The sequence below is a fragment of the Panthera uncia genome (genome assembly GCF_023721935.1).
Source record: "Panthera uncia isolate 11264 chromosome A1 unlocalized genomic scaffold, Puncia_PCG_1.0 HiC_scaffold_17, whole genome shotgun sequence".
Lineage (NCBI taxonomy): Eukaryota > Metazoa > Chordata > Mammalia > Carnivora > Felidae > Panthera > Panthera uncia.
Window position 1 is genome coordinate 73568244 of NW_026057577.1, and position 14596 is coordinate 73582839.

The 14596-nt window shown below is 38.9% G+C and overlaps 1 protein-coding gene across 3 annotated transcripts in view; it reads right to left on the reverse strand.

The window, feature by feature from the left end:
- ERAP1 (endoplasmic reticulum aminopeptidase 1) overlaps positions 1–14596 on the reverse strand; it is a 97943-nt gene that overhangs the window by 18608 nt on the left and 64739 nt on the right. For all 3 annotated transcript variants that reach the window (XM_049647620.1, XM_049647618.1, XM_049647617.1), the window contains exons 5-11: positions 9810–9930; positions 8924–9078; positions 8462–8575; positions 6737–6868; positions 3716–3847; positions 3494–3565; positions 1541–1695 (exon numbers count right to left, since the gene is read on the reverse strand). In XM_049647620.1, coding sequence (XP_049503577.1) covers positions 1541–1695; positions 3494–3565; positions 3716–3847; positions 6737–6868; positions 8462–8575; positions 8924–9078; positions 9810–9930 — 881 coding nt within the window. The remainder of the gene's footprint in view (positions 1–1540; positions 1696–3493; positions 3566–3715; positions 3848–6736; positions 6869–8461; positions 8576–8923; positions 9079–9809; positions 9931–14596) is intronic.

Here is a 14596-nt window from a genome sequence, read left to right on the forward strand (position 1 = left end):
AAATAACAAGAGTAGGCAAGAATGTTGAGAAAATGGAAGGCTCCATTTTCCTATTGGTGAGAATGTAAATTGGTGCAGTCACTATCATAAACAGTATGTAGATTGCTCACAAAATTAAAAATAGAACTCCAATATGGATCCAGCAATTCCACTCCTGGGTATTTATTCAAAGAAAATGAAAACATACATCTGAAGAGATAAATGCGCCTGTATTGTTCACTGCAGTATTGTTTAATCATAGCAAGATACAGAAGCAACCTAAGTGTCTATTGATAAATGGATGAAGAAGATGTGGTGTATGTCTCTACATATACAATAGTATACACATACACATATATACATACACACACACAGTGGAGTATTAACCATAAAAAAGAATGAACTCTTTCCATATGCAATTAACAGACATAGACCTAGAACATATTATGTCAAGTGAAGTAAGTCATACAGATAAAGACAGATACAACTAGATTTCACCTATATTGTAATCTGAAAAACAAAACAAACAAAACAGAAAGACTCATAAATAAGGAAGCAGGGGGTGGAGACGGGATGAAATAGGTAAAGAAGATTAAAAGATACAAACTTCTAGTTATAAAATAAGTTAAGTCATGGGATGTAATTTACAGCATAAAGCATATTGTCAATAATGTAATACCTTTATTTAGTGACAGATGGTAACAGGACTTATCATTGTTATCATTTTGTAATGCATAAAATACATTGAATCAGTAGGATTTACACCTAAACTACTAGGATATTAATTATACTTCAATAATACATGTTATTTAGAGACCATATAAAAGATATAGAGAGTATATTTTTTTTAACTCTTGGGTATTTTGGATTACACATGGAAAGGTTTTATCTTAGGTTGTATATACATACTTTGGGTTATAACTGTAAAGACACAGAGGAGAAAAGGGGAGGGAGGAGAACAAGAATGATAAAGCAAATGTGGTTAAGAGTTAACATATATGTTAACCTGGGTAAAGAATCTTTGTGTTCTTCTTGCAACTTCTCTGTAAGTGTGAAATTATTTCAAAATAATTTTTTTTACATACGGCCTATCAAGAGTCAATCAAGTTGCCACATCTCCTTTCCACTGATGTCTCTCTGAAGTGTTAAAGCTGAACAGGTCCCAGGATCTAACTTGAGCTTCCAAAAGAGATCTGAGTCTCTCATAATCCCCAGAAGTCACCTAAATGTTTATGCCCTCAGTGAAAACCCAAATGCCAGGCACTATTGTAATTTAGCAGTGGTTGCTTCAAGTCAGTAACTGGAAATTACCGTCCTATCAAACTACACAATGTGAGAATGTCAAAATAATTACATATAATCAGCTTTAGTGAGATGAACCAAGGTTTAAAGCCACTGTTATCCTTTTGGGAAGACAGTGTTGTGTAATCACCTTTATAGGATACATAGCTTTCATCGAAATATTTCAGCATCTATTAAGAGCATTCTGAAAAATAAGGTTTCATCGTACAAGGCAGGTGGTACCTAGGCAACAAAATGAGCTTTTCTCTATGAATGTTACCCAGTTTCTGAGGCGTCATCAGGTCCTTTCCTGTAGTGCTCTTGCTTCATGTGTACATTCCTCCCTCTCACCGTGATGGTTATCAGGGGAAAGCCTTTTTGCAGCGTCCACGTGTTCATCATGGTTTTCACATCAAGGCCTTCCTGACGCCAGTGCTGATTTATACACAGAAAAAAACCGACATGTGACCACTCGCCCAACTCTAATAAAGAACCCAAGCTTGCGCTCACAGGGCTACTTCCTGTTGACAACCTCTGTGAGGCTTTTTCCTCATCCCTTCCTTGGCTCATCAGACCCTGTCCTCCTTCCTCCCTTCCCCACACTGCCTTCTGCCATAGCATTCCCACTAGAGCACTGATTACTTCTTTTCATTCTCTTCCTCTATCTACATGTGTAGGTCATGTCTTGAGAGCATGTATCTGGTTCTACCAGGCATACCTTGGGCTTGCCAAACCGCACAAAGCAGGCATGGGAATGAAGGCAGAGAAGGGAGACAAAATGGCCAGGCATTCAACACCTATATATCATTACTGGCTCCCAGAGAAGCAACGCGGGGCAGGAGGAGGCAGAAATCATCAGTCAACAGCCTGTACTTCCTAAGTGGTAGCATCAAGATAGTCCACACACAACAGTCATAAATTCAAAGGAGAATACATTTTTGATACTAAAAAAGCTTCTGGAAAGAGCCTAAATGCCCATCAATTGATGAATGAATAAAGAAGATGTGGTTTATATATACAATGGAATAGTACTTAGCAATGAGAAAAAATGAAATCATGCCATTTGCAGCAACATGGATGGAACTGGAAGGTATTATGCTGAGTGAAATAAGTCAGCCAAAGAAGGACAGATATCATCTGCTTTCACTCATATGTGGAACTTGAGAAACTTAACAGAAGACCATAGGGGAAAGGAAGGGGAAAAAATAGTTACAAACAGGCAGGGAGGCAAACCACAACAGACTCTTAAATACAGAGGAAAAACTGAGGGTGGATGGGGGGGTTGGGGAGAGGGGAAAGTGGGTGATGGGCAATGAGGAGGGCACTTGTTGGGATGAGCACTGGGTGTTGTATGTAAGCCAATTTGACAATAAATTATATTAAAAGAAAAGAAAGATAACACTCAAAAATAAAAAAAAAAATAAAAAAGCTTCTAAAGATATTTAAGAGCTAGTAAAAAAAAGACAAAACATGCTACATAACAATCTAGAAATTACTGAATAAAGCCATCTCTAAAAACCAAAAGCCAAAAAAATTAAAATATGGTGAATAAAGTTTAGTTGAATCTGTGGATTTAACCTCCACCACCTAGGAAAATATTCCACAAGTCCAGATAAACAGACTCACATTGTTTTGTGACTCAAATATTAGGAATTCTTTACAGCTTAACAGTTAAACACGTGAATTAAATCTAAATTCAGATCCTCACTCTGTAATTTACTAAGCATAGGCTTTTGGATTCCACATTCCCAATCTGTTAAAATAGAAGTAAAAGTACCCCACTCATGGTCTTATTCTGCAAAGTAAGGGAGGTAATGTACCTAAGTGCTTATTAGCACTTGCCTGACACATAGTAAGCTCTCCAGAATGTTCACTGCCCTTATTTGTTGTTTCACAAATGAAGACCTATGGAAATGATCCATATAGCCTGACTGATACAGACCCCGTCTACCATAGAAACATGCCATACATTCACTGCTTTACAGAGAATGAAGCTCAACAAATTAGTACCAGTGATATGTGTTACCCAAGAATGCTATCCAACTCCCTTGTGTAGATAGTTCTCAAAAGAAATTATAAAAGACTGTCGGTCTGGTATAGTTTAAACACAATCTTTTGTAGAGAAGAATGACAGAATGAAGGGCCTCAAAGAGTTTGGCACAGAGGTTTCCTTCAAAGAATGCGGACTCAAAATATGTGCTTAGGGGTAGCATGTAGAGATCTAACAACTTACTGAGGATGAGGATGAATGTGCACCCCTGGAGCAAAAGCCATCCATTCTTTGTGTGTCACCGGCAGGACAAATCTAAAAACCAAAAATAAACATATTATTCTCAGTTCTGTAGAAAACACTCATGATTCTGCTCAGATGGATTAATATGGTATAGGAAAAACAAAACAAAACATGATAATAAGCCTGTGGATTCCGAAAATAGATAAATAAAACCATACTCACACTTGCCATACTATTCCACAGGTCCTCATTTTTTGTGTTTTTATAGCTATACTTCTGGAGATACTGTACAATACCACTTTTAAATGCATCAGCACTGAGATAATCCCTTAGCATATTCAGAATACAAGCTCCCTGAAAAGACAATGTCAAGCATGGTTATAGTTTAATCATCTAACCCACCATCACACTTTAAAAAAATTTTTTTAAAGAAAGTAGGTTAAACCTAAACCTGTCTAGGGAGGGGATTGAACAGGACTGTTTTTGTTCTTTCTCAGTCCACTAAGCAATCAAGTCTCCCACAGGACAAACTAACATCATGGCCCATTCCCATTACTCACAGGTCAGCAAACGGTGCAGCATCAATACTGAACCCTGGACCACCACCTGCCTTCCCCACTGCCACTCTAGTGCAGCAGTGGGGGCAGAAGGTCCAAGAGGTAGAAGGAGAGGTACCGGTTAAGGAAGGGAGGGGAGCGCAGACAGCTGGAGCATAGAAGGCAAGAGTAACAATGAGAAAAGAGAATTCCTACATACCCTGTGTTCCTGGGTTGAGCTCTTTTCCCCTCCACCCCCATTCATGTGGATTGTAGATCACAAACTCAAATGCCTCTAATGGATAAGGGACATAAATGAGGGAATTCGTTCAAGGGTAAAAAAAAATTTTCTGTTTAGGTTGTTTCTTCCCCTCCACCTTTTTTTTCAATGTAACTTTCTAATTCCCAAGAACATCCTTCTTCTCCCCTCAGACCCTTCAATTCACTTCCTGTATATACTATCTTCTCTTAAATCTTTTTTCTAAGCAATAATGATTCCACTGACCCTGAAAGCCCTTCCTACTTCCTTTTCTTCCTAGAAAGAAATCACCCTTTAAGAAGTACAAAATCTCCTTTTCTGAGAGAATTTCTTATATCTTCTCAAGACATAGACTGTCCCTTTTTCTGTGGCTCTAGGGGATGGTGAGGATAACAGGCAAAGTCAGGACCCCTGAATATCGACATGGAGTGCATATCTCTGCCAAAAGAATGGATACTTTTTAAAGTTTTTATCAATGGGGCGCCTGGGTGGATCAGTTAATAAGCTTCTGACTCTTGGTTTCTGCTCAGATCATGATCTTACGGTTGTTGAGTTCGAGCCCCATGTTGGGGCTATCAGTACAGAGCCTGCTTGGGATTCTCTCTCTCCCTCTTTCTCTGCCCCTTCCCCACTCACACTGCTCATTCTCTCAAAATAAATAAATAAACTTTTAAAAAACACAAATATTTGAAGTTTTTATGGAGGTATAATTTACATGTAACAGTTTCAGGTGTATAGTGATTAAATGTTTGTATATACTGTGAAGTGACTACTACAATAAGTCTAGTTAACATCTGTTACCACATAGAGTTACAATTTTTCTTTTGATGTGGACTTTTAAGATGTACTCTTAGCAACTTCCCAATATGCAATACAGTATTATTAACTATATAGTACCATGCTGTAAATTACATCCCAGCGACTTAAAGGTTTTCTAAAAATATGTACCCTTTTAACCCCCTTCACCCACTGACAACCACAAATCTGTTCTGTGAAAGGTGAAGTTTTTTGTTTTTTAAGAATATCACATATAAGCAAAATCATATGGTATTTGTCTTTGACTTGTTTCACTTAGCATAATGCTCTCAAGGTCCATCCACACTGTCCAAAGGGCAAAATGTCATTCTTTCTTGCGGGTGAATAATATTCTGTTGTATATACATATCACATTTTTCATCCATTCATTCATTGATGGGCACCTAGCTTGCTTCCTTATCTTGGTTATTGTAAATAATGCTATAATGAGTATGAAGGTGTGTATTATCTTTGAATTCGTGTTTTTGTTTTCTTTAAACACTCAGAATTGCTGAATCATACGGTAGTTCTATTTTTTAATTCTGCACAAAGAGCAATGGAGCTGCCCTACGCATGTAGTTCTATTATAAATATATAATGTGTGTGTGTGTGTTTTTTTTTCTTTTAGAGGCAGAGAGTGCGGGAGCAGGAGAGGAGGCAGAGAAATAGAATCTTAAGCAGACACCACATCCAGCATAGAGCTAGACACAAGGCTCAGTCCAACAACCGTGGGACAGCCATTAATTGAAGAGACTCTCCTTTTCCCATTGTATATTCTTGGCTCTTTTTTCACAGATAAAAAAAAAATAATAACCGTATGTGTGGGTTTGTTTTTGGGTTTTCTAATTTGTTCCACCAAGTTATGTACTTGTGTGTTGTTTTTATCTCCCCTGAACTACTTATGGAAATATCGAAGAATACCGTTCTGTTTACTACAAATAAAACAGCCTAGTACAATGATAATGACCTTCTCTGCCCGTTAAAAACAATGGAAACAGTTGGAAATGGAAAGAGAATTGGAAAAGCATCCTTGATCTCATGAAGAAGGAACTATGACTTTATCTCCAGGTTGCATTGCCAAGGGAAATTACCCAGGTTCCATGTAACCAGGGTCATAAGAATCCTTTTTTTTTTTTTCTTTTTCCTTGTCCAGAGAAGCCAGATATCAAGATTTTTATGTAAAATTTCCCACTAGACGTTAGCAACCATTTCCAATTCTGTATTAAACACACTGTATAGGACAGTATTTTGCAGTTCAACAATATAAACCATTTTTGAAGGCAGTGAAAGGCAAGCTACATGGGGCACGGATTTTTGCCTGGTACAACAGTTATGCTCAATCAAGACCTATTTGTTGAATGATAAATAAAAGACAAAGTTATTGTAGACCATGGATTTTCACTTTATGACAGAGTAAATGACAAACTGACTATAATATAATCTTTAGGATTACAAACCAAACTTCAAGTTAAGCCTTAAAGAGTCAAGTTTAAGTTTAACTTAAAGTTAAGCCCCTGCCAGCATGGGACAGCATAAAAAGCATTCCATCTGGGTTGTTCCTTATGGAAAGCCACCCCACAACCCTCTGTCATCTCTCCACCAAAGTCTTTATAAGTTTGATGTCTAAAATGTACCCTTATAATCCATTTTTACCTTTTCATAAGAAACTTCATCAAACATTTCCCGAATCTGAGCAGGATTCTCTACAGCTGTCGACACAGGGTGTGAAGAATTTAATGCGTCTACCTCCATCACATCAAAACACTTGCCAAAGAAATAATCTTCCTATTGAGACAAAGACTTGATTTATTTTTAGATAAAAAATATGAAAGGACACATGTTTTATCTGGGCTAGACAGAATTGCAGTTTTCTAAAGAGCATCCTAGAAACAATTTTAGGTGAACATTTTAGATTTTGTTCATCTTAAATGCCTATCACTTTAGAAGACAATTTTCTCTTAACTTAAAAATAGAACTTTCATTCCTATAGTCAAACAGTGCCAAAACAACAAACTAAAATGTGTAGTGATTCCAACATCTCAAATCATCTTATTTTAAGGCAAAGAAATTTAAATTTTTTTTAATGTTTATTTATTTTTGACAGAGAGAGACACAGAGCATGAGCGGGGGAGAGGCAGAGAGAGAGGGAGACACAGAATCCGAAGCAGGCTCCAGGCTCTGAGCTGTCAGCACAAAGCCTGACACGGGGCTCAAACTCACAGACCGTGAGATCATGACCTGAGCTGAAGTTGGACGCTCAACTGACTAAGCCACCCAGGTGCCCCATAGAAATTTAAATTTAAAACTATGTGGTCAAAAAAAAAAAAAATGGAGGACAAATTCCAAATATAATCTAATTTCTTAGGGCATATTACTCAACAGAATAACATACACACATCATCATTTTTATTATTAAGGCATATGTGGAAATGGGAAAATATTTATGACCCATTGTAGTACAATAGTTATATAGACATTACAACTATAAATTATGTGTACAGGAAGATGAAAATGAGAAGTTAATATATGCCTAGGTCAAAATTATAGTGGGGTAAAGGATTGTTTGGGGGATTTTGTTTGTTTTTAAAGTAAGTTTCTTTTTTAGCTTTACTACATGCGATTTTCACAAGTTAAACACCTGATTTTTAAAATAAACATGTAGGGGCACCCGGGTGGCTCAGTCGGTTGAGTGTCCGACTTCGGCTCAGGTCATGATCTCATGGTCTGTGAGTTCGAGCCCCGCGTCGGGCTCTGTGCTGACAGCTCAGAGCCTAGAGCCTGTTTCTGATTCTGTGTCTCCCTCTTTCTCTGCCCCTCCCCTGCTCACACTCTGTCTCTCTCTGTCTCAAAAATAAATAAACATTAACAAAATTTAAAAAAATAAAATAAATAAATAAATAAAATAAAATAAAAAAAAATAAACATCTAAAGGTTCCAAAGCATGAAGTTTGGGACTCCCGAGTGTAGGCTCATAAATAAACAAGTGTGCAGTTACCTAAAACAAGTAGAATCGGATTTGATTTGACAAGCAGGATACTATTGAAATAAAAGCAATCTGTACATAATCCTTCAGAGAGGAACCTAATGGTTGAGGAAATGATATGCAACAGACAGGCTGTCATTACTTCTAGCTTTTTTATAATAAGGGAGGATAAGATTTAACATAATTTCCTAACAACCACATATTTGGAAATAAGCAATCCAGTTAGGAAATAAGCATTTGTGTTACCTTTCAAGTTCACTAGCATTTTAGAAACCAGATTCTAATCTAAGCTATCAGGGAGTTATTAATATTTCCATGAATTCTATAATCAAAGACCAGCAACACCGAACAAAACAGCAGTATCAACTTGTTAAAAATAAGTAAATACTTCTTACAACTTTCAGTTCTGGATGAGTCACAGTGACAGACACAAACTCCATAAACTTCGCAAATCCCTCATTTAGCCAAAGATCATTCCACCATTCCATAGTCACGAGATTCCCAAACCACTAAAAGGAAAGTACTAGATTATTCATACATTTCTACGGAGACTGGATTATCTACACAGTTACAGACATAAGGCATTCAGAAGGAAAGATTTCGTATGTGCAATGTCAGCATATAAGTAACATTTACAGAATTTTTTTATCAAAATAAGAAGAAAAACCTTTCGACGTTCATTTTAAAACATGGGACCTTGTGCTTTAAAAGAAATCATTTTTCCTATAGAAAAAAAGACAAAGTAAAGATGAATTGATACACTTCATGTATCAATATGAATAGTCTTTTAAGTCCCATAAAAGCAAAATAGATGTAGTTTCACCACAATTTTTAAAAGCATCATTTATCTTGTGTACCTGGTGGGCGAGTTCATGGGACACAGTCAAAGTAATGCCAAGCTTATTTGATGCAGAAGACTTTTCAGAATCAAACAATAGAACAGATTCTCTGTATGTGGTCAGTCCCCAGTTTTCCATAGCGCCACTCTCAAAGTCAGGAATAGCAGCAAGATCTTGGAAAGGACACAAAAATGTATTAACAGTCCCTAAACTAGACATTGCCCAAACACACTAACTTTCAGAATGGATGGGTGTAGGGATCAAAAGAAAAGAACTTATCACAACCTAGAAAAAGAGGCTCAGTGATTCAGGGTTGCTCTGCTGTTGCCTGACAAAGTCAGATTGGGGCCTCGGGCCTTCTGACTCCTCTTCTAACTTTCTGACAAGGAATTCAGGGATTGGATACTCTTAATAATAATTTCCTCAATTATACACTTGACTTTGGATGCCCTCGACTCCCATACACCTAAAATCTCAAACGAATAATAGTTTTAAAAGCCCATTTAAGAAGGAAACTGCAGATTTTCCTTACCTTGTATAAATGTGTTCATTAAGAAAAATGTATTGAGCACCCTCTCTATTTCTACCAAATATGTGCAAATAATGAAAAAGATGCAGCTTCTGCCCTTTGCTGTCTGCCCACTAATACAACTGAGTTTATCTTTAAGGTCAGAAGGTAAAATTATCACCATGACATGTGCCTCAGAAATCTTATCAAGATCTGCTCCTGCTATTATTAGAAATTTACTGTATAGATTAGGGGTGAGAAGGAGCAACCTTCTCCTGCCAGAGGTCTAGACTTGAAGGGCTGCTGAGATACCATGGGAATGCCAATTACGGGGATATAATACATAGCTGAGGTCATTAAATGCCACAACTTGAAATAATCTTGCAAAATTTCTACCTTGTTTGGGTAAGGGATATGGAATGCTGAAATAATCCTCATAAAACTCTAGAAGAGTCACTGCAGCATCCAGTGCATAATCTGCCTGATGTATCTTGTCTGGCACAGCATATATGGAAACCTGAAGAGAAAGCACAGTTAGTTACTCAAATGCCATAGTGGCTTCTCTCCACGTGGGGAATAAACTTAGAAATTCTCTGAGCTTGTACCCAGGGGTTAACAAGGCATAAAGAAATAGGAAGCCACAGGATGAAAGCACCCAAGATTTGGTAACCAAGATTAGATATTCAGGGCCGAAGCACCCCAATTTAGTACAGAATCAGAAAGCTGCTTTCATGGGAGGGAAGGTCCAGAATAGGTAAACAGGTAAATAGGGCTGTTGCCCAGCCCTAGGTAACAGGTATATAGGGCTGCTGCCCAACCGCAACAGGCCGAAGTTGCCCAGAGGGGAGCTTATTAGCAAAAGAAAGGTACCTTGATGTCCCTGAGGTAGCATGCTCTCACTCTCTTGTCCCCTATGCAAGCTAAGATAAACAGACAAGGCCCCTCATGCCTGCCATAAACAACCAGCTGCCCAGCACCAGGACTTTGCTTTGTGTTGACCAAAACCCCTAACACTGCATATCTGCAAAACCCCCTTTTCCTCACACCTGTGAGTTAATGTTCATGGTTTCACTGTCTCTTTGTGCACATCCATCACGCTTTTAAGCCTTCTGATTCTAATAAAAACACAGCAAGGACCCTTACTCAGGGTTCTTGTCTCCTCCCAAACGTTAGCCTCTCTCACATTTTAATCCTGCATCCCGATTTCTTACTGGAGAAGAGAGAACTCCAGACCCTAAGTCTACAACAGATGGTGACCCAGGGCTGACATGGCCAGAAGGCGGTGCAACTCAAGGACTGCGGGATGCCATGGACCGACTAAAGAGCTCCAAGAAAAACGCACCAGATTACAATCTCTTCCTGATTAACTAAGAGAAAAGCAAAACTATATTAGGATTTGCTGCCACGGAACTTTGGAGAGATTTATTATGGGAGACTCCCTATCCCCAGAGCAGAAAGAGTACATTCATATTTTATAATCATTAGGAAAGGTGGCTGGCACTATCTTCACTCAGAAAGCACTCCTTGAATTATGATTACCCAGCAACACTGCCTTTGGTTCCCAAAACAAGGAACTTATGATCTTGATATTTGGGAGCGAGTAGGGAAAACATTAAAATCTCAGCATTCCGAGGTGGCTAATGTCCTCCCCTGAGGTAATCCTTACTTGGTCCATTGTCCATACTGCCCTTCTCCCACTGAGTTCAGACGATGCATATAAAGATAAAGAATTACCCAAAAAAGAGGAAAACCCTAGGCTTTTTTATAGTCAGCCTGTGCCTTCACTGCCTTTACAGCCAGAAGATACACACCCTCTCTCCAAAGGGTGGGACAATATCAAGCCTCAAGAAACCTCACCGACTGGTTCTGATAAAGTCCTCACCCCAATGCAAAAGTGCATTAAGAAGCCCAGAAGGCCAGTGAATTCCAGGTGTTTCCCGTTGTCGGGCAAAACGGGCAATACGTCCGTGAAGGCCTGCTCTTTCAAATAGTAAAGGAATTGCAGAAATCAGTTCAGCTGTATGGCTCCACAGCCCTTTTACGATCTGCATTTTAGAAACTATTTGTGGCACTATTCCATGTATGCCTAGGACTGGGGCTGTCTTATAAAAATCATTTTGACTCCAGCCCAGTATGCTGTCTATGCCCAAGAGTTTCATGACGCTTGTGTAACTCGTGCTATGCAAAACTTTGATGCTGCTATTCCAGCGTCTTTTGAACAACTGTCCAGTACAGGACAATGTTCCCAACTAAGGCAACAAGCTCAGCTTCCAATCATTGTCAGCAAAACAATGCACTAAAATAGTATGACTTATTTTACACAGGCCGTCTCTTTTAAAGGGGACTCTCTCTCTCTCTCTCACTGTTACTCCCAATATACTCTGGCTACTCTAACTACACGTGGGGGTTTCTCCCTCATTCATTTCCTTGGTCAATGACTACGATAATCAGAGCCAACTGTCTCTGGTTAGTCTACCTCAGGATGGAGGTTTTAAGGAATATTCCCAAGCAACTGCCAAAACTCCTTTTGTCTTGGGGAACTTCTCTGTCTTCTCTGGCCTGACATAGACTGCCTAATTCCAAAAGTGGAAAACAAAACAAAAATCTGTATCTGCTCATCTATCTGAGCTAACAGGCTTTAGGACCACGAGAACTCTTTCTCTGCCCTCTATGCCTTTATCTGCCTTCAGGCCAGCTGTGGGCACCTCACCCTTTAGGCCTTCCCTTCCCACTCCTCAGGGTCCTGCACCAACTGGGATGCGACCTGCATATCTGGCTCTTCAATGCCTCAGGCAGCATCAACTCTTCCTCCTAAGAGCAAAAAATACCCCCTTAGACTAGGGCCACCCACTTCAGAATTCCTCACTGGTTCCACGGGAAAAAATTGACAATGGTAAACTTTTAAGAGGACACAGATAAAATGTAATTAAGACAGACATGTCTTTTAAATTATCAAAATTAAATAATAAAACTTTATTCTACTAAGGTTCACTGAAGGTCAAATAAGTTCATGTTATCTCTTTTCCAATTTGTCAGCCAAAGGATGACTTAAAGTAATGGTTAACTTTGTCTCATAGTTTTCATGGGTAATTGTTAAAATAGCTTTCAGGGTCTTTGGTAACCTGAAACTTTAACATTTTGCTTAAATGATAAATTAAATCTATTGAACATTTAGGCCTCTTCCAAATCAAATGGAATGGTAAAGCATTGCTTACTAACCGTAGGTTTGTGCTTCTGGTTTCTATGACAAAAATACTGAGGACATTTAAATCTATTAAAAAGCATGCTTTATGCTTAATGGATCCATAAGTCTGCCACCTAAAAAATTTCTGATGTAACAGATGGTTTACAATTGGTTGCTACTTTGTTTTCACTGGAGACTAAGGTTTCTAAGAGTTAAAATTCTGCTAAATATAATTAAGGCTAATGGAAATAAGGAAAGTAACTCAGTATATAAAAAAGTAAGAGATATGTAAGAAAGATATAAAAAATGAGCATACATTTTTGTTAAAGGTAATAAATAAAATTTTAACAAAAAGGGTAAAATGACAGGACAGCATGCCCTTTTTAAGTTGTTTTACTTAAGCCTTGGTTGGAATTACCCATTCCTTATAATCCACAAGGCCAAGAAATTGTAAAAGGAGCACATAGTATGCTCAAAAACATGTTAAAAAAACAAAAAAGGGAGAGATACCCATGGCTATCTACATTACAACCTCAGCTCCTTCTTGATCATGCTATGATTACTCTTAACTTTAAAAAAATTTTTTTTCAACGTTTTTTTATTTATTTTTGAGACAGAGAGAGACAGAGCATGAACGGGGGAGGGGCAGAGAGAGAGGGAGACACAGAATCTGAAACAGGCTCCAGGCTGCGAGCCATCAGCCCAGAGCCCGACGCGGGGCTCGAACTCACGGACCGAGAGATCGTGACCTGGCTGAAGTCGGACGTTTAACCGACTGCGCCACCCAGGCGCCCCTACTCTTAACTTTTTAAATCTTAATCCTCAAAGACTAACAGCAGCTGAGTGACATTCTTCAAAATCAGATAAACCCTCTCATCCTATGGTGCTATACAAAACCCCTGAAAGGGGGCCCACATGGACTGGACCCACTAAACTTCTCACCTGGGGTTGAGGAGAATATGTTTGTGTTCTTTCAGATTCTGGACCTCTATGGATCCCCTGTCTGTTGGTTGGTGAAGCCATACCATGGAGACCCCTGGATATCTTCCAACGAACCAGTACTTCCAGAGAATGACTCTTAATGAGCAGCCACCAGCCCCCCTTTTTCAAGATGGAAGAAGCCTCTTCATTGACTCCTCATCCTGAAGCCACTCCACAAACGCAACATAACATGGGGAAGCCTTAATCTCCTGTCCAACCAGGCCGGCATCCTCTTACAACACAATGGTATTGCATATACCCCTGACTTGCATCTGATGGCCATGATCTCCATCATTGACAGGAATTCGATACAGGTAACCCTGATTCTTCTCCTTGTCCTCATTTGTCCGGGCCAAGCTCAATATTCATATTGGGCTCATCTCCTTAACCCACCTATATTTGACAGCTTAACACTCCTAGACCTGGATATTTCTGTTAGCAATAATGACACTGAATTCATGGGAGGAGCTAATCTTAACCTGCCCTTCCAAACTGAACAAGAGCATTGGCTTTATATGCCAAGACCTCAATGGTGGCTTATTCCAGCACCTCCTATGTGTGTTACCAAACTTAGCAACCTATCTGCTTGTCTCAAAGTAAGAATCAACTGGCTTTTACATGTACAGACCAAAATCTCTAAAAGGCCAATTTTACCTTTTTCTCAGCCACAAGCTTTGATATACCTCAAAAAACCAACATATCTCACACTCCTAATGTTCTAGCTTGCTCTAGTCTCAAGTATTCAGACCACCCCTGGAATAATATTCCTTGGACAACCTGTTATGGAGAAACTGAGCATAATCTTCACTGGGGCAATTGGACCATTATTGACAGGGGTCCTAGAGGACATCTTGAAACAAAATATTCAAATAAGACCATATCCTTTGACCAATCTAGTAGACAGAACATTTTTTGGAAGGACAGAGGCTTGTCTGGCCCTATAATTTCTGCACATAAAGGGAAATTAAAAGGACCTGGCTTGTTAATCTTTGGAAGCTAGGCCTTTCTTCACTCATAC